The 23,166-nt window shown below is 45.7% G+C and overlaps 1 protein-coding gene across 1 annotated transcript in view; it reads right to left on the reverse strand.

The window, feature by feature from the left end:
- Nucleotides 1-309: 309 nt before the first annotated feature.
- sipa1l1 (signal-induced proliferation-associated 1 like 1) overlaps nt 310-23,166 on the reverse strand; it is a 65,731-nt gene continuing 42,874 nt past the window's right edge. Inside the window, exons 9-25 of the mRNA XM_030109590.1 lie at nt 21,847-21,950; nt 21,580-21,737; nt 14,054-14,633; nt 11,040-11,138; nt 10,603-10,778; nt 10,152-10,439; nt 9,784-9,933; nt 9,155-9,288; nt 7,003-7,100; nt 6,348-6,835; nt 5,208-5,399; nt 4,416-4,584; nt 3,894-4,128; nt 3,638-3,808; nt 3,434-3,545; nt 2,995-3,073; nt 310-2,014 (exon numbers count right to left, since the gene is read on the reverse strand). Of these exons, the coding sequence (XP_029965450.1) occupies nt 1,871-2,014; nt 2,995-3,073; nt 3,434-3,545; nt 3,638-3,808; nt 3,894-4,128; nt 4,416-4,584; nt 5,208-5,399; nt 6,348-6,835; nt 7,003-7,100; nt 9,155-9,288; nt 9,784-9,933; nt 10,152-10,439; nt 10,603-10,778; nt 11,040-11,138; nt 14,054-14,633; nt 21,580-21,737; nt 21,847-21,950 (3,377 nt within the window). The 3' untranslated portion in view covers nt 310-1,870. The remainder of the gene's footprint in view (nt 2,015-2,994; nt 3,074-3,433; nt 3,546-3,637; nt 3,809-3,893; nt 4,129-4,415; nt 4,585-5,207; nt 5,400-6,347; nt 6,836-7,002; nt 7,101-9,154; nt 9,289-9,783; nt 9,934-10,151; nt 10,440-10,602; nt 10,779-11,039; nt 11,139-14,053; nt 14,634-21,579; nt 21,738-21,846; nt 21,951-23,166) is intronic.

The raw sequence follows: 23,166 nt of genomic DNA on the forward strand, positions 1-23,166 counted from the left end.
GATGTACATTCACACAACACACACACACACACACATACACACGCATGCATACACTGCCACTGGTGCAGCAGGTACTGTGGCTCCCTCTTTCTATCAAGTTCGGTAAATCCAACCATATGTGTAATTTTTTGTTGTCTCAAAATATCTCCAACAACAACAGAACCTGAGGAAAACTATAGATGTAACGACTGAAGCACAAACATCCACTTGCACATACATACTAGTACGCCTTAGATCTGCTCCTGTATTAATCAAAAATCAACCTCTGATTGTCTGGAAAAGCTGGTTTCTGATTGGTCCTCCTGTCCCGTGTGTGTGTGTGTGTGGCCTCCTGGGTTTGATGTCTGGCTCACTGCTGAAGAGGAAAAATACAGAGTGACTGGCAGCACGTTTACACATCATGACATTTCCACTGGTCACCACTAGAGGGCACTGTAAGCAACACGAAAGCAGGCTTGGGCACCACAAAATACAACATAATACAGAATAAAAAGCTTATAGTCAGGCTTCAACCAGAATTAAGAAAGAAAGCCATTAAATAATATAGCTAGTGACCGTTTGTCTTGAGGAACTAAACACTGATGTCCGTTGTACTGTACGAATAGAACAACTTATTTATTAGAAATATTATACAAGGAAATAAATTAACCGGGGGGGGGAAAAAAAAATAAAATAAAAATTAAGACCCCAAATATGCCATCCCGAAAAATGTCTTTCATTCGTTATCAGCTAGTTCTCTGAAGTCCAGACCGCGGGGAGACGAGCAGAGTCCTCACTCTGTGACATGAAGTGGTCGGTGGAGGTCGACGGCTCTTGTGCAGCAGAGACTGTAAATCAAGATTGTACAAGTACCCTCAGGATCATCCGGTTCCCACTTCAAGCGTCTACCCAGAGGGGAAAAAAAAAAAAAAAATCTCTCCCTTTTGGAGGGAAAAACAAAAAAGTCCTGACTTCTTCCTATTGCTTTTAAGACACATAAACTTGGGGTGGACCGAACTGCTCAGGATCTGCCCTGTGTTTGTTTTTTGGCACCACTTGCCGATGGCTTTTAGATACTGTCCTCCGTCAGATGTGAGCTTGTTCTGTCGGGGCTGAAAGGATGCTGTAATCCAGATGCGATTCAAAAGAGGAAAAAAGAAAAACAAAAAAACTGTACAAATCCAGGTTTCTCTCCTGTGTAACGATGGATGAGTGACGAACAAACCGTTGGATTGTTCAGTGGCTTCGGCGTTTGAGGAGAGTAAACACTAAATTCCGTCTCTGTCCTCTGACCTTTTTTTCTGGTGTACCTGTCGGACTGGTTCTCGAAGTCACCTGGACGGTTTGGCGGCGCCTCCTCTGGCTTTGTTTGACTTCATTTGGCACAAGAGACTAAAAAGCGTCGTCCAGAGCGGCTGGTCGTCATTTGAAAAAAGGAACTGAACAATGCAGAAATGCGAAAATGGCAAATCTCCCAAAGCGTGACTCACATCTGCGTTAAACTGTCAGAAAGGTGTGAGTCCTTACAGTCAACCGTGGGAAAAGTGTCGGGATGTAAAATCAACTTCTTCAGGAAAAGGAAGGAGGAGACGCACCAAAGTATGAGTATATATGAATGTGAGTTCAATAACTGTCATCGTGCCACAGGAGATCAGATCTGGTAAACTTAAAGAAACCGAATCCACTTGACCATAATACCTACTCATGTTTGAAGCGAGTGGAAGAGGGCCGAGCGCCTCAGCTGAGTTCAACAAGTCTCCGCTCCTCTTGTTTGTAATTATTTCCATCGATCCTCTCCCCTGCGTCTCCGCCAGGCCGTGTGTGCTGATGTGCTGTGTGTGGATGCGTGTGTGTGAGAGCTGGGGTGTGCTGGTGGTGGGTGGGGGTGGGGTCAGTTCATGTCGATGGTGTTGAAGACCCACTCGGTGAACTTCTTGAGCTTGGCGGCGGAGGTCTGGGACTCCTCCTGCAGTCTCTGGTTGTCCTCCCACAGCCGCTTGATCTGAGTCTGCAGCCGCATCTTCTCCTCCCGCTCCTGCGGCAGACGGAAGACATGAAGGAGGCGAGGAAACGACGCAACACATCAGAGCAACTCCAAGCTGGAGCAGAGCAGCTTTAATTCTTACAAGTTGTTTACCTGCTACACTGCAAGTGATTTTATTAAACTGGGCGAGGCTGTAAGTTTGATGCTGCTCTCCGCCATGATTTGAACTCGCAGCAGTGAAACTGTGCAGTGTAGTGGCACAACGGCATGAAATCTCACTGCCAGCGAGCCATTCTTGGTCCACGTGCCGTATATTTGACTCCCCTGCACTACTTTTTTTCCCCCAAAGCGATGTGCTCAATAATAGTTAATAACTTGTAACAGTTTTAAAGAAACAAGAAGCCACTTTATATATCTATAAAGGGTTGCTTCAATAATAAAAAAATAGGACTGATATCTCTGTAACAGATGAAACTGAAGCTGGATGAAGTGCAGCGTAACAATTTCCGACAGGGCACAGACAGCTGAAGGCTTCCTCAAAATTGCCTGAGACATAAATCACATCAAACTACAGCAAATCCGGACGTGGAAACTTCTCTTTCTCCCTCTTTTTTTTGCTATTAAGCGGTCACACTAATTAAGCAGGCCACAATGTCAGCAAGCAGAACCTCAAAGCAACTTAAAGCTTCAAAAGGAAAAAAAACGAGCTCCAGCAGCAGGGGACCTGTTAGACTTCCACAGCTTAGAGCAAGGTGACGGATTTAATGTGTCTCAGCACCAAATCAGAGGATTTCAGGAAGACAAAAATAGACCCTGGAGCTGATTTTATGATTACAGTATGATGCAGCCGTGGATCCCATCAGGTTTGCAAAAAAGTTGCATTTATACATTTTTTCTTGTTGTTAGATTTTTGTTGGTCAGAAACTACTGCACCATAAAAATCCTGTTTTAACTGGATTGGTGTGTGTGTGTGTGTGTGTGTGTGCGTGTGCGTGTGTGCAGGAGTGTTAGGATTGCACGCTTTGCTGCACCTTTTTCAGGTCCTCCTGCAGCATCTTCACCATGGCCTCGAGTTTGGTGACCTTCCTCTCCAGCCCTATGTGGCCTTCACTGTGGAAGGGAAAAAAAAAAAAAAACAGCTTTCAATTTTTATTTCATCTTCCAACCTTCAGTTTGTTTTTACCAATACTTTCTGTTACAATCTATCCTGACCAAATCTATTATTCTGACCCGGCAGACATGCCCACAGAATAAAATCTGTCAGGAATAAAAGACTTTGTTCTCTCTCTTGTGTGGATGCTGAAATAGAAGAGCTGCAGGCCGGAGGCCACCTGTGTTTACGGCATATTTCTTATCCAGGAGCATTCTGGACGCAGCTGTAACGCCACAATACCTGTAATCATGTTCCCTTTCAGGTTTTAATGGAGTCTGGGGTGAATGGAAATGAACAGAGAGTCTTTGTTGCGTCACCTCGAAGAGGGCCGTGACATTGGGGCGGGCTGCAGCTCGATGTGCGGCTGCTGGGGGCTGGAGGCGCCGCTGCTCCGGTGGTTTGCGTCCCCAAACACATAACTTCTCTGGACTGGAGGGGGTGGGGAGCAGTGCATGAGACAGATTAAGATGTGCACGGCATTTTCATGTATCACTCGAGGAGTATCGACATGTGTCATCTACCATAATGTGTGTTTCTTTCATTCTCAAAGGTGTTGGCCACGTCCACCAGGTGAGTCCACTCCAGGGGGCTGTCCCGGTCGGAGGATGGAAGAGGCATCAGCTCCTGGGGGAGGGGCCCACGGTGACGCTCCACCAAATCCACCAGCGACGTGTCGGACGCCGAAAGGTCACCTGCTCAATTCACAGTTGAGAAAGAAACGGATCAGCTCAAGTACAAGCCCCGGCATCAGAGGAGCGCCTCGCCCTTCGTCCTGACCGTGAAGCTTGACGCCCAGCTTGTAGGAGGGCCGGCGGAGGGGCACGCCGCGCGTGGTGGGCGAGCGCGGGAGGGTGGAGCAGCTGAAGAGGACGTCGGCGCCGAGCGTGGGTTCGGTCACCGAGTCGCTGAGGGAGGGGAGGCGCTGGCCGCGGTAGATGCTCTCGTCTGACAGGGTGCGGTGCAGCGAGCGGCGGCGGCTCAGAGGCTGGCCCGGCGGGGATTTCTGACCGTGCTGTGAAGGCAATTTCACCGTCATTGTCTTAATCACATATTTTCATTGCTATTATTGTTTTACATATTTAATGTTCTGGCTAGTGAAATTTTCGTTTTTCGACTGGCAACAACTGTTTAAAGTTTTGTAGTGTACAATATTTGAAAGAACGTTTTGGGCCATCAAAAATCATTTCAGGAAAAAAATCCCAGAATGTTCTGGGCAGCAGCTATTTTTAGCATTAAATCCAACTCTGTTTTTTTCTCTACCTGTTCCTGGGAAGACTATGAAAAACAGGGCGGCAGTACCTTCTCCTTGTGTTTGCGAGGATGGGGGGGACTGTCGGGAACGCTGTGCCGCTTCACGTCCTCCTCCATGGTGGACTTTGCGTGCGGCTGGGGGGAGTGCATGTCTCGAAGAGACGGCCTGGCTGCTGGGGTCGGGATCACGTCGACTCCACTTTCTCCTGGAGATTTCCTGAAACGCACAATCGACCCAATTCACTGCAACGGTCAAAGAAGTGCAGGACGAGGCACAAATGTCACACAATTGCTCTGAGAAATGTAAACGGACACAGTCATTCAGTAACAGGAGCCTGAGTGCTGTACTCTCATCAGGCCACAAGGGGGTAACCAAGTAGTGCTGTGATTATTACTGCTAAAGACGCCCCTAGGAAGACTGTATGGGTGCAAAGCAACAAGATAAAATGTGATCTAATATGGGAGATCTGCAATAAATAGGCATTAAATTCATTTTGGTTATTTTAGTAAACAGGAATGCAGAGGAAAATACACAGGTGTGCTACTGCCTGCTTGCTATTGTGGAAAGAAAAAGCCTGCATTACACTGCATTTTAATTATCTCAAAATCAGTATTATACTCCCTGCAGTATCTAGATGTTCCTCCTTCCAGTAGATCTGCAGCTTGTGTCAAAAAAAACTATAATAGCATTCTGAAAGATCCTCCCAGTGAAACAAAGCTAAGACGGAGACATCAAACGCAGACTGCTGCAGCTATATATGCTCCAAAGCATTTAAAAATAAGATCCTTCCTCACTGTTATTGACAGGCTGCACTGTTCCTTCTCCTCATCTGCCCTTACTTGCGCGTGTCTCCGAAGTCGACGGAGTTGATGGTGGAGCCAGGCTTCCTCCAGCCAATCAGGTACTTGGACTGCGCTCCCTGGCGGGGGTAGAAGCTCTTGGGCCCGGGGGACACCGAGGACTGGGACGAAGGGGAGGTGGCGGAGGAGGACGACTCCTCTCTGGGAGAGCTGTGGCCCGAGTGCCTGGCACTGAGGGACAGGAGAGACACAGGGAGGAGATATAAATGAAAGGGACATAAATGATGCATCATAATGCCGGGTTCAAAACCATCTGATAGTAGCAGGACACATTTTACTACTCTAATAGTGGAATTATTTAGAAAGCTTGAGAAATCAGTTTTGACCCTCATGGAATATCACTGCAACCACTGAACGAAACCGTGAAACCAGAAGAGCCGCTCCACCGGCCTCGTCTCTGCTGGAGAAACCAGTGCAGCTACTAAAACCCGGGACTGGTCGTGTTCCACATGTCCTGAGGTCTAATGTGGAAAGATAAGAGGGGGTCAGAATTCCTCATTATGCTCGCTGTTCCAGGAAAGCCTGGAGTAGTGAGTGGAAATAAGCTGCAGTGGTCAGTCAAACACTGGGATGACTAATTATTGGTGGTCAAATATACAGTTAAAAATCACATCTAATAAGTTGTATAAGAAGGACTCAAACCTCTGACTTCCTCAATGCAAAACTCAGAAATTTAGTTTCTGTTTTGCTATTTGTAAATGTGTAGATATATATTAAAGAGAACAATCAACTTTTCTACTGCAGAACAGAATAAACACCTTAAAATACTGTTCTATCCATTCAACCAGAGACAGCAGTGAAGTCCAACAATAACAAACTGTAGAAAGAGCAAAACCCGAGGAGACGGCACAGATTTATTTATTTATTTTCAAACTCAGCAGACTGATTGTTTTTGCCATCTGCTTCAGATGATGGTTACCTCAGCCTCCACCGAGATCGTGTTTCTTTCAGGGTAAACAGTCCCTCTAAGATGAGTAAAAAACTGTTTTCAGCAAGAACTTGACCAGATTTACGTTTCGCAGCCCTCAAGGTCACTTCGTACCATTTTGGGAAGAAAGTCTGAATTTAGCTCACATCAGTTTTTACTGGTTGCACCGTGTGTGTCACAAAAAGACGAACCTGGAGTGCGACGCGGCGTCGCTCAGGCTGTAGGTGCTGCTGTCCCGGACCAGGAGGTGAGTCGGGGGGCTCCGGCCCGTTCCCTCCATGCTCCGTTCCCCTGGGGGTCCGGGAGACTCGGCGGCCGCCGGCGACCTCTCCAACATCCTGCGGCCTCCCTCGGTGGGGCTGTGCCACGGCGAGGCCGACCTCTCCCTGCTCTCCCGGCTGCCGCTGGGCGCCAGCAGCGAGGTGGTGCTGCCGTGGTGGGAGTGGGGGTGGGAGTGGTGCGGCGCCCCGTAGGAGCTGGTGTCGATGCCGCTGTCGGCCGAGACGCCCTGCAGGTATCCGCCGCCCCCCAGGCCGTTGGGCTCCGTGTCGCCCTGGTCGCCGCTGGAGCCGCCGCCCGCCCCCATCTCGTACCATTTGTCGCTGTCGCTGTGGCCGCCGCTGGAGGCCGTGCTGGACAGAGTGTTGCTGCTGGAGTGACCTGAGTAAGGGCCGTCCGACTGCCAGAAACGCAAAACAGACGAGCAAGAAAGTTTGGACATAAGATGACCAGGAAGCCGTCATAAAAAACACCTCCACCTGTAATAATTCACTGTGATTACACCGCAGGGCAGAGCAGTTAAACTGGACTGAAATTAATGAGATCAAACAGTTCAGGGAGCCTGACCTGGCTGCCCTTCTTTGGGGAAATGTGGATGACTTGCTCCTGCCTCTGGATGCGGGGCGCTCCCGAGTAGCTCTGGCCGGACTTGGACACCGGGGCTTCTGCAATCAGAAACGGACCATTACACACAGCCGGTGCCGGCGACACACTCGTGTGCAGACCTTGCGGCACAAACGGATGCCAGAGAGATTAATCCATTCTCCGCTCGTCTCTGTGTATATAGTTAGTACGGCGACCGCGATGCCGCGGGGCTCGCAGCGCCGGCATCGTTGTCATTCTGCATCTGCCGCGTCCGCAAACGCTGCGCACATCAAACAGAAATTTGTCCGCAGACGTTCCCTGCCGGCTTTGTTTGTTCTGGGCAAGCTGTGCTGCATGAGAGAGTGTGCGTATGTGTCCCGGAGCCAAACTCCGAGTTTATAAATGGGACTATTGTGTAATTGTCTAGATGTTATGCAAGACACACGGAGTAGGCAGCTAATGACCACCGCACCATGAGAGAGATAGCTGAGGGAGGTATCATAACATCTGCTGGGAAGAAACTAGAAATCCAGATTCTTACTTGGAATATTCATTACTCTCCATAGTTGTGCTGCAGCCCACGGGGCTCTCTGCACTAATTAGACAAAGCTGCACGTGTGCATGCCGGCCTGTTTGAGGTTTTGCGGATATGCATGCAGGATTGTTTTTATTGTTTAGAGTCTTAAGAGTTGTTGGAGATCTGAAAGAGAAAACAAAGGTCTTGATATGTACAATTTTGTGGCGGCAAAGACGGAACAAGTGCATAAAAGTCGGGACAAATGGTAATTTTCTGCATGGAATACTCATGTAATTGCATGCGGCAAAGACTGACGGGCAAGAAGTGGATATTTTGTCCTCTGCGTGACTCGTGCTGTTTCTAAACACAGCCTAACCACATTTTTGTGAAGACCAGTGGGTCAAAGGGTAAATCTGGCAGAGGGAAGAAAGAGCGGAGTCCTAAAAGCACAGAGACGGCAGCCCGGACCGGACACTTGGCCGACTTCACCTCGCTGGCCCGGCTTGCATTGTTCCACTCTGACCGATAATGACAGAAGTGCCCTAAACCGCCGCAGAATGAGAGGCCGGGGCCTTTAACTGTGATCGTGGCCGTCAGGAACAGGTTGACGACATGCCCGAAACTAGGCTGGTCAACGATCAACCAAAGCAACATCCCTGCTGGGAATACAAGCAGCAGCGGAGGGGAATACAGCCAAGAGAGAGAGAGAGAGAGAGAGAGGGGAAAAAAATATATATACTGCATGAAAGAATGCGACTAAATGAAAGGGAATGTGCAGGAGAGTAAAAAGATGAATGACAGAGGAATAGAGGCAGCAGTGGTGAAAGAGGGCCAGACTTAAGGGTGGGAGGAAAGGAAGTCACACAATGAGGAGGCTGGCTGACTTTGACAGGAAATAAAGGAATTTTTCACCTTCATTAAACTTTGCAGAACAGAAAGGAACGTCGCGCAGGCAGAGCCATTAAACCAACACCGAGTTCTTCCCCCAACTAAACAATTCTGCCTGCTTTTTTCTGTTTGTCTCATTAGGTCGCCACCATTTTGTTTGCAGAGACATTAAGACCTTCCCTGTGAAGGCAATATAATTCACAGCTTGCAGAGACGGAGGAAGAGGAGGTGGGAGGAGGAGGAGGAGGAGGAGGAGGAGGGGGGAGAAGTGGAAGGAAAGTGCTGTTAGAGGCACTGAAGCTCCTGTCAGAGTTAGTATCTCAGCACTGAGGGAAAAAGCTGCTGCAGGAAAAAAAAAAAAAAAAAAAAAAAAATGTCACTGGCAGACGAGGCGGCGCGCACATTAAACACCACACTCTTCCAAATACCTGTCATTTTAAGGGATTTAGAAGCTGATGAATATGGATGATTCCATTCCCGTTTCTTGCTGTTTAGATGTCAGCTGACCTCTTTTTCTTGCATGTGCAAATGCATGTCCATTTCAATGCGCAGCTTTGTTAATATACAGGCAAATGCATCTCCACTGAAAGAACCTGGCCACTTGCACTGCATTAACGGACGCTCCAGTAAAAACATTTCTTTCCATGCCATTTCAGCTCATTAGGCAAGTTGTCAATACCAGAAAATTTGTGTCGGTCTTAACGATGGGAGTTAAGAACCAGCAGATACCTGATGACCCCCGGTCGCCTCCGCCCCCTTCCTCCATTCTCGACCAGTTGGGAGTCGACTTCCCGCTGGAGCCGCCCTCTCCAACGATCTCTCTTCTCTCCGTGGACATCGGAGAATGGCGGTTGCTTGCAAACCTGATAAGTGAAGACACACGGGGGGATACTTCTGAAACCGCTTAAATGTGGGTTATTGCCGATTTTAAAATGCAGAGCTGGAGATGACAGAGAAAAGGAGATTAAAACATAATACGTTCCTTTCCCACAGGCACCAGTGGGTGGAATAAAAAATTTAAAAAAAGAACATTTTTTTCCAGAGACAAAGACACAAACGCTAGCACCTCTCGCTCCTACACTAATACCATACACTGTTACAACTGTCAAAGGGATAATTTCAAGCCAACATTTGTTCCATTGCCAGAAACATATAAAATTAGGTAATCCACCTGACTGAGCTTCTTTAGCACACATTTTAATGCTCTCTGAGGATGGGAAGAGAAATATACTCACATAAATAGTACATCCATCATACATTCAAAATGGATTTCCCAAATTCAAGAACATAAATTAGACATAAAATAAAAAGAGTGGTGGTTAACTTTCAGATCAGAGGAAAAACAGCGTTTTGCTTACTGCTCAGGCATGGACTTCTGTCTCCAGTGGGCCGAGCTTCCAGAAGCTTCGCTGGAACAAGACAGGTTGCTTGGAGAGCTGCGGTTGTGAGGGGATCGCCCCAACGCCAGGGAAGAAGCCAGGCTGTAGCTCTCACTGCCTGGAGACATCCTGGTAAACAAACAATGGAGCCGCGTGAGGCTTCTGTTTAAAACGGCGCAGAAAAACTAAAACAAAACTGCCATAACTAATTATAATTTATTGATCGGCTTCAGCTGCTGGTGCGAGTTGCGGTGCTCTAAGTGTTTGTTTTTCAGCTTGCACTTTTCCCAGCCTCCACCCTGGAAATGAACGCGGTATTCAGATTGGACATGCCGGCGGGCTCTGACCTCTTGGTGTCCAGAGGTCGGCCATCGCTGCTCACGCTGCGCGGGATGACAGCGCCGCGCTCCAGCCTCTCGGCCGACAGGGTCTTCCCCACGGAGCTGCCCAGGCTGATGGCTCGGTTGGGTGTGTGCGGCTGCGGCGAGGCGGTCAGCGACTGCTGGGGGCTGCTGGACGTCCTCTGCCACTTGTTGTTGTTGCTGCGGAAGGGGAACTTGTACTCGAAGGAGCCGCTGTCGCTGCTGCTGCCCTTGTATTCTGAGACGGGCGTTCGATAGAGCTCCGAGCAACCCCTGCACACACGAGCACACAAGTTGGAAGAAGTTTGAGAGAAATCCGTTGGTGTCGTAGAGAGGTTCCGGAGAACACTAATGATTTTTTTTGTGCAGCCCTGAAACACTTTCCAGAAAGCGAAGCCTGCGTGGGACACACACTTCCCCTTCCTCTTTCACTGACCTGCGTGGAGTGGCGTCGTCGTGTGGCGGGATGATAACAACGCGCACCGTCACCGAAGTCCGGAGGAGGTCAATCATCTGCTCGTGGGTCAGTGTTGCGACGGCAACTTTGCAGATTTCTACCAGACGGCTTCCCTGCCGGAGTCCCGCCTGCCAGGCATAGCCGTACGGCTCCACCTGGGATCGACAGGGGATCAGTACACCATTCATCCACTGAATGTGCCACAACACACCTAAACTAACCACATGGCGCTAAACATGAAGGAACGTCAGTGACAGAAACAGCATGACATCGTATTTTGAGGCATACTGTTGCACTGGTTATTCTGAATGGACATCTGAACGCTACAGAATAGGAGCCAATCACATCCAGATGTGCTGTGAAAACAGCAGTGGTGAATTACAGCCTTTCAGAGGACCTTATGTAACGACGCATACCTCCGCCACGATGCCTTCGTAGTTCACGTGGAAGCCGAGCTGCCCCAGGCCGTTTCGACGGAGGGTCATCTCTGACGTCTCGCAGCCCTTGGTGAGAAACTGGACACGAGCAGAGAGACACGATGTAGAATAAAGCACAAACGTGACGAATCAGTTTCACATGTGCACATGCTACGTGTGACTACATGACAGCCTAATGTTGTCTACATGCTTGTGTGGGTTTCCCCCAGGTACCTCAGTTTCCTCACAGAGTTCAAAACCTTGAATTTGAGGCTAATTTGTATTTGCGATTTCCCACAGGAGGATGATTGTCTATGTCCCGTGACACACTGGTGATCAGTCCACCTACAGTCATTAAGACTGGTTAGATAAGGAGGTAGAGAAAACGAATGACCACCCTTGAAAGATTTCATGTAGATAAATGACAAAAATGAGTCACTACATCATAAATCATGTACTTCTCAATAGATATGTATAGTTTCACTAATGACTGAGATAAACACAAGTTTTCCCTCTTGTTGTGACACTTCATCAGTTTGGTGTTTTAAAGAGAATATTTTAAAACTTTTTGTTGATATTATTGCAGAGTGCAAGTCTTTGCTTTCAGGTAGGGTGGAGTGCAACTAAGTAGCAAACCTTTAAAACAAACAGTGTCCTGTTAAGAATCTCGGATGGACGTGGCCAACTGGGAGAATGTGGTTCTAGTTTCTAAAGTTCCACTTGCAGGATTCAATTTACCAATAAATTACAGATTTATCAAAAGTAATTTTAACCATATTTGAGCCGGATATGAATTGAAAGGTCTCCAATTAGCAGGCAACTGTGTACGTTTTACCCCGAGTCATTAAGTATGGAAGGATTTTATCTTTGCACAGAAGACGAATTCTTTTGATGCACATTAAAAAAAAAGTCCTCTTAAATCACAATTTAATTGCTTGGTTTTCCACCAAGTTTGAGACAGTTTTTTTATTTTTCTTTCATGGTTTGCCATTTTGGTTTTAATATTGTTTCAGTATATCGCTTTATGCCAAAACTAGTTATTTAAAAGTGCTCCAAGAATAAAGTTGAGGTCATTAGTGTCCATAATTCTTATAGAATGGCGGTGATATTGCTCTGCAACAGTGTGCTCCCCTGGTAATTATGACTACATTTTTATTTGCAATCACAATGCGCCTGGTATCTTTCTGTCTGATCAGCGTCAGCAACAGTTCTATAGAATGGAAAATTTACAGGAAAGCATGAATAACTCCTGCTGGTGACTGGCACCTGACGGAGACCGTTATTGTACTCTGATGTTTCTGAAAGCGTGCGTGGGTGGAGAAGAGAGTGCAAGAAAAAAAGTGAACGAACAAATGGAGAGAAGCGACTCTGAAGAAAGAGAGGGGGGGGGGGGGGGGGGGGGGGGGGGGGGGGGGGTTACAAACGGAACATAAACGACGCCAGTTCCACAAACCGGGCGACCCAAGGCCATTTCTCTTCCTCACTCGGCACTGAGGTCATTCAGATGATTGAACTTCACTGCCAAAAGCACTGAAGGCAACATGTAGTTAGTCCTGAGCCCTGAGCCAAACACCAGTGTGTGTTTGCATGTGTGTGTGTGCAGATCAAACAAGCTGATGCTCCATCTAGGTTACATAAACATATGAAAGTTGCATGAACACACACACACATACACACACTGTCTAAAGGTGAGAAGAGGCTGGGGAAATGAATGTGTTCTAAAGCACTGATGATTACATAACAACACCTTTTTTCCCCCTCCCGACCAGTTTCCATGGAAACAGCTCAGGACGGAGCGGCGTCATTTCACTGTATGTGTGTAGGTGTGTGAGCCATTATGAGTATTGTCCAGAGGTGTTTCTGAAACTCCCTCAATAAGCTGAGACCAGTAATGAGGCAGCAGCTCTGGCATACAGACACAAAAATGCTGTCATTCTGGCAGACTGACAGCCGGCGCTGAATGGTGGGAGAGACTGAGTGGGCCAGGTGACTGATCAATGGCAGCCGGCGGCATTCTCCATTGATCCCGCCGTACGATTGTGGTGTTTACATGAATGAAGACATGTCATCTCTGAGCCATTTACAAGTCATACCGAGTCTTCCAATGGCCGCGTGGAGTTTGGTTTAGCAGTGTAACTGGAGCCAAAACATATTTTTGCAGACAACGCAAAGAACAGAAGGGTTAGGCTCCAAATTCAAATCTACTTCAGGGAAGGATCAGCGCGAGCAGGGCTCTGAAAGCTGATTTACAAAAAGCACAACTGTCATCATGGTTGCCTTCTTCAGACTCCTGATCAGAATAAACACAGAGCTAAAGTAACAAAGGGTTGCTTACACAACTAATGACATACTAACATAACCTCGGGTCTCACGAGCAAAATACTAAACAATAGCCACCTCCAGTGTCTCGCAGAACTGTACCCACAAATAAGCTGTTCGTGTCTCAGTTGTGATCACTGCCTTTTCAACATAGATGAAACGCCGTGCGGAGAGACACTGTTGAGACCAAGCTTATCCTCCATTTTCTGAGTTATGAGACTGACAAGTATTATTCTGTCAAGTATAATTGGTATCCGGCGAAGAAATAGCCTTCTACAATTACGTACCCCTGAGAGCCAGACAGCATTCAGAGGAAAGGTGCGGGATGGTGCACTTTTTTTTTTTCCTCTACATGCACTCAGTCTTCATTGAGAACAACTAAAAAAAGATGCTGTGCTCCAAGAGCACTATGTGGAAATGAATCCTCAGCATTAGGTAAGTGCGTGTGTGAGCGCACGTCTCTCTCTATACTTGTGGGGACATCAACCTGATTGCACACTGACCCACAGGGATTGATGTCACTGTATGGAAAAACATTAAGTTCCCCATAAGGACAAACATACATTTTTTAGGTGATTAAATATTTCAGGGTTTGACTTCAGCAAGCAGAGCTCATCGTTTTAGTGTGATTTTGCAAGAAAATTCAATTCAGCAAAATACGTGAAAACATCAGGCGTGTGCGCACGTTTCCTCACCTCCAGTCGTTTGACCACCTCCTTGAAATCCTCCGTATTGTTACTGATACTCCTCAGAGACACGCTCTCCCCTCGCTCATAGAAAATCCTCAAAGACGCCGGGCTGCTGAGTGTCCAGCCGATCACGTCCTTGGTGGCGCAGTTGAACACCACAGCCTTGGCCTCCTGGTCCAACAGGATGAGGAAGTCATTGGAAATGGCCAGAAGGGCCTCCAGCTCCCCTCCGGTGCCGTGGTCCTCGGCATAGACCGGCCAGGCGATGGCCCCCAGGCTGCGCAGCTCCGCCCCTCCGTACGGCCGGGTCTTCTCTTTCTTCTTGTGGGCCAGCGAGATGAAGGGGAACTTCCCGGAGGGGTCGATGGGCGTGCTGGTGGTGTGGCGCTCGGCCAGATCGCGCAGGTACTCCTGGCGCGTCCGGGTCGCCATGGCCTGGAACTTGTGTGACTTGTGGGCGGCGTTTTCCGCGTTGATGACCTTGGCCAGCAGGAAGTCCCGGAAGACGGAGGACTTGGGGAAGGTCACGCCCTCGGGGATAGGAGGGCCGAAAGAGGGCACGTCTTTGGAGCGGGTGACTGCCACACTGCAGAGAAAGCAGATATGGAAATTAAATGAGGTAGGAGATCAAATACGAGAACAATCATTTAGAGGCTAAATTAGTTCAGTTGTGTGTAATCTTCTAGAAATGTTAAGCGTAATATTGCTTACATTGACAACATCATCATTACTACAATGATCTACTTTTATATTCACAAACGAAAAGAAATGTTTAGATAGAGACCATGTTTAATGTAAAACCTCAAATAAAAACTAGCCTGTAGTGGTTGAATGGATCTTTAAGGTGATAAAAGTGGCTAAAAAGGCAAAGTTTCCTTCTAAGGCAAAACACGTCTGCATTTTCATCACCTCTCTCAGATTAACGAGCTGCCGCTGACTTTATTAGACTAACAGTTATTAAATTCAGAGTTGCAGAGCAGCTATGTGCTTTTGCTGCCTTTTGTCTCTTCCACTCCTCCACTATCTTTATCCCGTCTTCCTTCTATTAAATCCCCGGAATGGCCATCTGAAGCCGCTTGCCCCGTCTGGTATGTCAGGAACTCAGCTGAGCAGCCGTGGAGAGCAACACGAGAAGGGGAGGATGAGTGGAGACGGCTATATGAAAACCTCCCGGAGGAAAAAAGGCCCCGGAAAAACCCAGAGAGAGAGAGAGAAAAACAAAATATGGCTGAGAAAACAGACTGTGTAGGAGAGTCTGGAAAGATAAGGGGGCTGATGTCTTGCGGGGGGGTGGGGGGGGGGGGGGGGGGTGATGTTTTCATGAAATTTGAGACAAACAGACTCACATCAGTGAGAAAAACTAAGCAACAGTGCTCTGAAATGGACTATTACTATATACGGCCCGAAGAGATCCACTCCCGGACTTGGATCATCTGTCCTCATGACGTCATGAGTTAAATCGCAGATATTCTCACCGGCGGTAATTGCCAGGTGACAAGAGCAGCACAGGAAGTTTGCGCCATCATCCCACACGCTCCCCTGCTGACACGCATCAGCATGCATGTTGACACCGGGATTAATCGCATTGTCTAATAAGCAATACCGATGTCACCCACGTGTTTCTAAACATACCCCAGAGACACCCCGTCCACACCGGAAAACCTGCGGTGCACAGTTATACTGTCAAATTACTGACACCTCTATTCCCACCTATTCCTGTTCGCAACAGTCTGAGGTAAGAAAGGAAATATCTGTTTTTCTGGTTGAAATAGCCTGCGAGTAGTGAGAAACCGAGGCTGGAAATATCCACGGAAGTCTAAGTATGTAACAATACTGCTCATAATATCCACATGTATTATGTGTGAAGTTCTTGGAGGTAGAAACGGCTGTGGCACACGTCACGGAGGTCACTTTGGCTGCGGCGATACGACCACCATTGTTGTCAACTGTGATTAATGTTTCCGAATCCAAAATTCAGTACAAGTTCTACACATGATAATAAATGTCTTATACAAGGCATAAGTAGAGAGTAAATAAATGTATGCATAAAAAAAACCACATATATACAATTGCATTTTTAATAGTCCACCAAAAGATGCATACACTGCAAAAAAAGGGCAGCCCAAATACAAGATAAATACTTAAAACTAGTGAAATGATCTATCAGTCCATGCAGCAAGTAAATTTTACTTAATTTTGATATAAGAATTTTAAATCAAGAAATAAGTCTCTCTATCTTAAATATATCTTGAGATGAGACATTTTGACTGAAACCCAGACTAATGAGCTTGGTAACGTTTAGAATTTTTGCAGTTTTTGCAGTGTAGTAGATATTTTAATGACACTAATTTTAAAACTACCACGACAGTATCATGTGTTAGGCTGAATACCCGAATGGGTACAGGTATACAGTATTTTTGAAAGCTTGGAGCATGTGTATTTTATTATATATGTTTTTTTTTGTTTGTTTGTTTTTTTGCTGCACATATACACACCGGCAACATCTCGATGTTTATAGCGTAACATTGCTATGCATTATACGTCCATCATAATTACATAATTATCAGCTTCAAGGGAAAAAGAAGAAAGGCAGTTGACAAACATTGGCACGTTCCCAGTAAAGGGACGAGAGCATTTGCACTCAAGTTAATCTAAATTAAACCAAGCATGCTTCCACATGCAGTAATAACTGGCATGTTACTTTTGTGATTAGACATGAAGGTTAGTCTTCTGTCAGCCTGCACAAATGCAAGCGAGAGTACTGCAGAGTTGTATTTCTTTTCCATAACAGCTTTCCCTAAAAATAGTGTTTCTTGAAATACTAAAAAAAAAAAAGAAGCGGTTCACCTTGTAACACTATCATTTTTTACTGTTACCAGCATATCATCGATGCCCCCAGAAAATCTCAGTCTTGACTCACAGCTCAGCTGCAAGCGGAGGACACAATAGCCCGGCTTTATCTGCGAGCACTTCTCTAAAAGACAAATGAATCATGCGGGGTATTTCGGAGAGGAGCGGCTAAAGTGCGCGCAGGTACGCAGAACAAATGATTTTAATAAAATGTGACCTTTTATTCTTACTCTCTTCCATCACTGCTGACATCGCTCAGTGCTTTACATTGGAGCTCTAAAAGCACTTGTTGTGAGTCAGTCAAAAGACCTGTGACTCACGCAGGACAAAAGTGATGGAGAGACTGAGCAATGGAAGCAAGAGAACAAGATGGACAGTGTTCCAAAAAAAAAAAAAAAAAAAAAAAAAAGTGAATGAAAAAAGGGAAAACGAATGAGGGAAGCGGGAGAGACGGGCAAAGAGAGGAGAGGCGGTGGGGGATGCTGGGCTGTGTGGCTGCTGTGTGATCCTTGAGGCAGGAGGCTTGGCAGCAGAAATGAAAGAGTGCATTCCTGCGGTTTCAGTGATTTGTGGGCTTATAAATATCCAACGTGTGGGCAGTTCCGCTTTTCCAGTATCCACGACCTGCTGCCCACTGAGCCAGGCCAAGAAAAAGAACATGTCAATACCTGCTGGAGTGGGAGGCTCAGAGAGGTAGGTGTGTGCGTGCGGGCGTGTGAGCGCGCAACAGAAGGAACACATGCTTTTGTCTACTTGTGACAACTGCTGCTCAGAGTGTGCGCCATTTCCCATGGACTATTGAACACCATTTAGTTAGACTGGCAGAGACTGTTAAGAAATTAAAGGAGATTGGCAATCAAATAAATGTAAATATGCATGTGATGGTGCAACAAATTGTAAACAGTTCAGCTTGCATGCAAGTCATACAACCAACAGTCAGAATGTTCCTCTTTTAATGCCAGTATGACATTGTTTAAATGGAGACACTCAGGTCCCAAACAGAGGGCGAAGATAATACAGCCCATCCTGATATTTGCTTTAAAAGATCTCCCTTCATGTAACTGTTGCTAAAGGTACCGATATCAGGAATTTAGCCTCCCGATTACTGCACTTCGCAAAACGCCTTGCATTTTATCAGCATTTAAAATTCAAATACTGTTAAAGATTGTAAACAGAGGCTTCAAACGCGCAGTATTTTTGGGGAAAACTGATTATAATACTTGACAACAAATTGCACTGAATTTTGATTTAGTGCTTTATTTTTTTCAGATTAGTCATCTAGTCGTAATCAAAATCTTTGTTCAGCCGACAGGAAAATGAGTCACCAGGAAACATCCTATTTATCACATCCTTCATTTCATTATTCCGTTTTATCCCCTCAGGGCCAGGATGAAACATTTTTGGAGCTTTAAGGGTTAAAAAAAAAAAAAAAAGCTGTGAAGTTATTCTCAACAGAAGCCAGAAATGACTTCATCTCTGTAATGTGGCCCTTTATCATCATCATAACTCTGTTCAGACAGCACAGAGAAGACTGATGTGGACCCCAAAGACATTAAATTGTCATATTGCAAAATGAATTTTCAGACTGGAAACATCGCGTGAAGAAGGAAAAGAAAACACATTTTCCAAAGAATTCAGAGGCTGAGCAATGTATGTGAGTCACCTTAACCTCATTATGTGGCAGATACGTTTATTTTAGTTGTACGACTGATTAGTTAATTGACACCATTGATGGATTCATGCAGGCTTTGATAAATCAATTGAAGGAATTGTCTTTTACATGCATGTTGTTTTCTGTGATAGTATCACAGTGGGGAGTTATGCTATGATCTGCTTTCAGTAATGTATGCTGTGAACGCTGTAAACCAGTTGATTATTAGAGGAAACTAATTCACAGTTTGAGTGACTTCGAGGGAGAATAAAAGCTCCTCTCTGGAGAGGCACTTGTGTCACTAGAAACATGAGAAAAAAAGGTTAATTGAATTCAACTTGAAGTTTGGTTCACAGAAAAATATTGCTTAAATGTTGTTTTGCAGTAATTCCTAGTTAAATAACTGTAAAGAACAGATTTTATACTATAATACTCTGTATTTTAAACTAAAGAAATGCATTCATTACAGCTATTTTGGAAAATGCAGTAAAGCAGTGAAGGATATTAATGGTTACAACAGACAGAATGAGATCACAGGCAGCTTAGTGCTGTTGGTAGGATGTCTTCCCTCACTCTTCATCCAGGGGAAGAGCACAGTCAAAACACTACTGGCCCAAACCGAGGGGAACGAGCTGAAGTGCCTGGTGCATCTGATCCTGCACAATCCCTCTGGGAGCAGGGCCTGAGGTCAGCCTGGGACCCGCTGAACAGATTTATATCGGTCCGGGAGTGATTTGGGGTTTCTGGGGAGACGAGGATGTCCGGCCGTCACGCACACTGCTCCCATGAATCCGTATGGACTCAGTGGGAGAGATGACAGAATGAGTGGTGAAGGGACACGATCCAAAAAAGATCCTTGATCTATTCCCAATCAGAGGAGGACGTTCTAACAGCCAGTCAAGTGAGCAGTGCGGTTTAACATTTGATCTCCTGAAGCTTCAAAGCAAGGAAAAGCTGAAGCGGCTGTTGAATGACTGTACCTCACCTTAAAAACGACAGGCACATCTTAACATCAGCACTCCACAGCTGTGCAGTGAACAGAGCTGTCCTCTGAAGAACAAATGAAGTGTGTGTGCTTTCCCCCCCTGCCATGTTGGTACGTGCCTTTCTTATCAAACTCGGCTTCAAAGCATTTAGGTCATCTTTACTTAATAACATCATGACTCAGTCAAATTTCCTGTGGTGAGTATGAATCATGACTTATTTCCAAAGCCTGATGTTTCACCTCAAGAGTGTGTGTAAAAAATTCTTTTTCTCTTCAGAAAACTTCACTCACATTTGTGAATCGGAGACGGCGCGTGTGAATCATATTTGTTACATAACGTGGGGGGGGGTTCGTTCACGTGAGGCGTGAGTCGAAGCCCCCCCTCCCCCCAGTTGTTGTTCAGTTGCCCCACGGGGGACAATTAAGACCTCACACAATGTGCTCAGGCAGCAATTAAAACAGCTATTAGTGGGAGAAGGAGGAAGAGTCATCCGGAGCGAGATGAGGGAGAGTGACAGAAAACTAGAAAACAGAATTAAAGTGAAGGAAATGGCCTTCAGAGAAGAGCGGCTTCCACAGAAAACAGCAAAAGACTGAATGTCACCTCAAGCTCACATGACGGATTTTATAATGACACATTTCCGCAAAAGTGGGAACCAACATCGATGAAAAGTTATTCATAAAAAAAGGAGTCATGTCCACGGCACCGGGCAAAAGTCAGTGAAGGAAAATTTATCGAGACCTTTGCAAAACGCATCCGACACATTTTTCTTGGTTACCATGGTGTAAGATGGCCTCGAGTTGTTTATGAAAAGCAAACACAAAATAAAAAAGGTCACCTCTTAAATGCACTGCCCTGAAGCAAAAACACCAAAAGTATATTTCTGGACGAGTTATATTTATCAGGCTGTGAAGCCCTTTGTAGATTACCTGTGTGGAGCCGGGGTGACCCGGCAGCGGGCTGGATGCTGTCAAAAACTCCAGGAGATGCATCGCTTTGCAAACACTTCATTTTGGTTATATGGGATGATCTTTATTTCATCTTGAAATGTGTAGAATATTTATCTATTTTTTTTCAGAAGTATTTTCACACACGCTATCAGCCCGAAGGTTTAGAACACTCCATTTTATCCCTGGTTATTTACTGCAATCAAATTTGTCCAATGAATAGCTTGTTAACTGTTAAATGATGAACTGCCAGAGGTTGAAAAAAAAGTGAGGTGATTAAAGACTTAAAAATAATTAACATTTCAGAATTTGACTTTTCAGGGAACGGGGGATGAGTTAACAACTTAAAGCTGTCCTGCAGCAATGGAGGCTGATCAAGCCTTGGAAGCTGTCGATGCTACGAACTCCTACATGTTTTCCAACTTATCTGAATTACTTCGAGCCCTCCGTCTGCGTAAAACACTCTGTGGTCCCAGACCCCTGTGAGAATCAGCTGAACAGTGCAGAACAAAGTGAGTTGCTATAAAAATGGGTCTGTTCTGCTGAAAAACTGTAAAGAAAGTTGAAGTCTTTAGTTCATCATGCAGGATCTCTGTGATCGCTGTCGAGTAGGAGGAAAATTGGTCCCACAGTGTGTGACATCAACTGTCAAACAGGAGGACGAGTGTGTCGCTGGATCCAGGCTCTTGTACAGAGTGAGAGGCACTCTGAACCCAAACAGCTATAACAGCTTTTAATATCCTCTGGTATGTGCCGAGTTGGTCAGGGGTTCATTCATTCTACAGCAAGACAATGACCCAAAACACCAGTTCAGGCTATGCCAGAACTACATGAGGATAAAAGAACGAGATGGTAAAGTTGAAAACACCGAGTGGCCAGCACAGTCTCCAGACCTGAACCAGGATGAGCTGAACAAAAGAGCAACAGTAAAGCAACCGACTTCTTGTCTCATAACCGGGCAACAGGGAAACAGGGAAAACATGTTCCTTTCGAGTTCCCCAACTTTGGAAAACATACAGCTTCAGGATAATATGACAGTCCCGTGAAATGAAATTCTGAGATTTCTATACAATACTGTGTGGCACGGTTGAGTCTCACCTGTAGGAGCTGTGCTCGGAACACGGATTGTGTGCTTGCACGACCACGAAGACGTGCTGGAAGTGGGAGCGGATGTTTTTGGGGGTGAAGGGGAGTGCCCCGGGCTCCTGGAACACAATGGTGACGATATCGTTCCCGATGTGACGCTTACGCAGCAACTGCAGCGACAGCAGGAAGAAAGCACAACGGAACGCCAATTAGATGAGCCACTAGACATTTATGTTACTATCACAGCATGCTTAAAAATCCACCTGTAATTCATCATACCTGTTGTTTGTTGTTGGGCGTGTACGGCAACATGGTGGACACGTGGAACATGATCTCATAGTCCTTGTAGGTGGTGTACAAGGAATGGGTACCCGTCGAGTCAGCTGAAGAAGACAATACGTTTTAATTTCTCAGATTTTAAATATAAAAAGTTAAAGTTTGCATTAAAAAGTTCAGGTGGTTTTGAGTTCAAGGTATCGTATTCTGCTTTTAATACTGGTCTAAAACCGAATTTATAGTAGACACTCATTCGCTCCTAAACATTCCCATGCCTAATTGATTCAACTACTGATGAAAAACGTTAACTAAACATCTTAACAGTAACCTACGCTGCTCTGCTTGATCAGATGGCCGAGTCCTTCCCGAACCTTTCACAGGCTCTGCGCATTAAAAACCACCTCCACTGTGAACTGATATGCTCTAACTGGAGAACAAAACAATCACAAGGCCTTTAAAAGGCCATTCTTGACCACGCGAGATTAGCTCAATTAATTATGCCCCTTCGCCAGGGAGCACTCCTGTTTAATTACAGACTTTGCTTGTCGAGCAAAAAGTGAAAAGAACAGTTTTCGTCTCAAGTCATTTTGTGAAATCGTGATACGCGGGTAATATGGAGAGTGGGATATCAGAACACAACTTATTTGGCACAAAGACAGGAGGTCTGGCAGGGACAAGCATGGAGAGAAACAATATCAGAGTCCTTGAGAGAAGCATACAAATAGAATTTGCCACGTTCCCCAGAGACATTCTTATGGACACGAAGCGAGGTTAATAGAGGGGCGGATTAAAGCAGGGGTTTGTCAGTGGTGTTATTAGCATGCAATCTGACTTCAGAAATCTGACTCCATCCTCCCAATCTTTAAAGATTTGAAGCCTGCAGTGCCGAGCAACCATGTGATGAAACAAAGGAGATTTATCCGTTTGAAAAACCTGCGTCAAGAGGGATTTTAATTTGTGAGGAAGGGATGACTTCCTTACATGAAGAACTGTGGTTTAGCTGCCACTCTGTTCCCTGCAGCACTGTCTTCATCGAGGCAAGGACACATTTCTAACTTTTGTATATATATTTGCATTTAATGCCAATCCTCAAGATGGGGAAGAAGTAATCTGGTAACTTATTCAGATTTTTAGTTTGATTTAACAGCTTTCAGTCAAGAAATGATGGCTTTTTCTGCCTTAATGTATTTTTTGGGTGTAACAATAAATATCAATTCACAATGATGAATATTTGACATTTCTCATTATGTGTTCAGATATTGAACACTGGGTCCAATCCATTAAATGCAAAGAGACTGAATTCAAAACTCCATTCCATCAATG

Source organism: Salarias fasciatus, chromosome 15 (assembly GCF_902148845.1).
Source record: "Salarias fasciatus chromosome 15, fSalaFa1.1, whole genome shotgun sequence".
NCBI lineage: Eukaryota > Metazoa > Chordata > Actinopteri > Blenniiformes > Blenniidae > Salarias > Salarias fasciatus.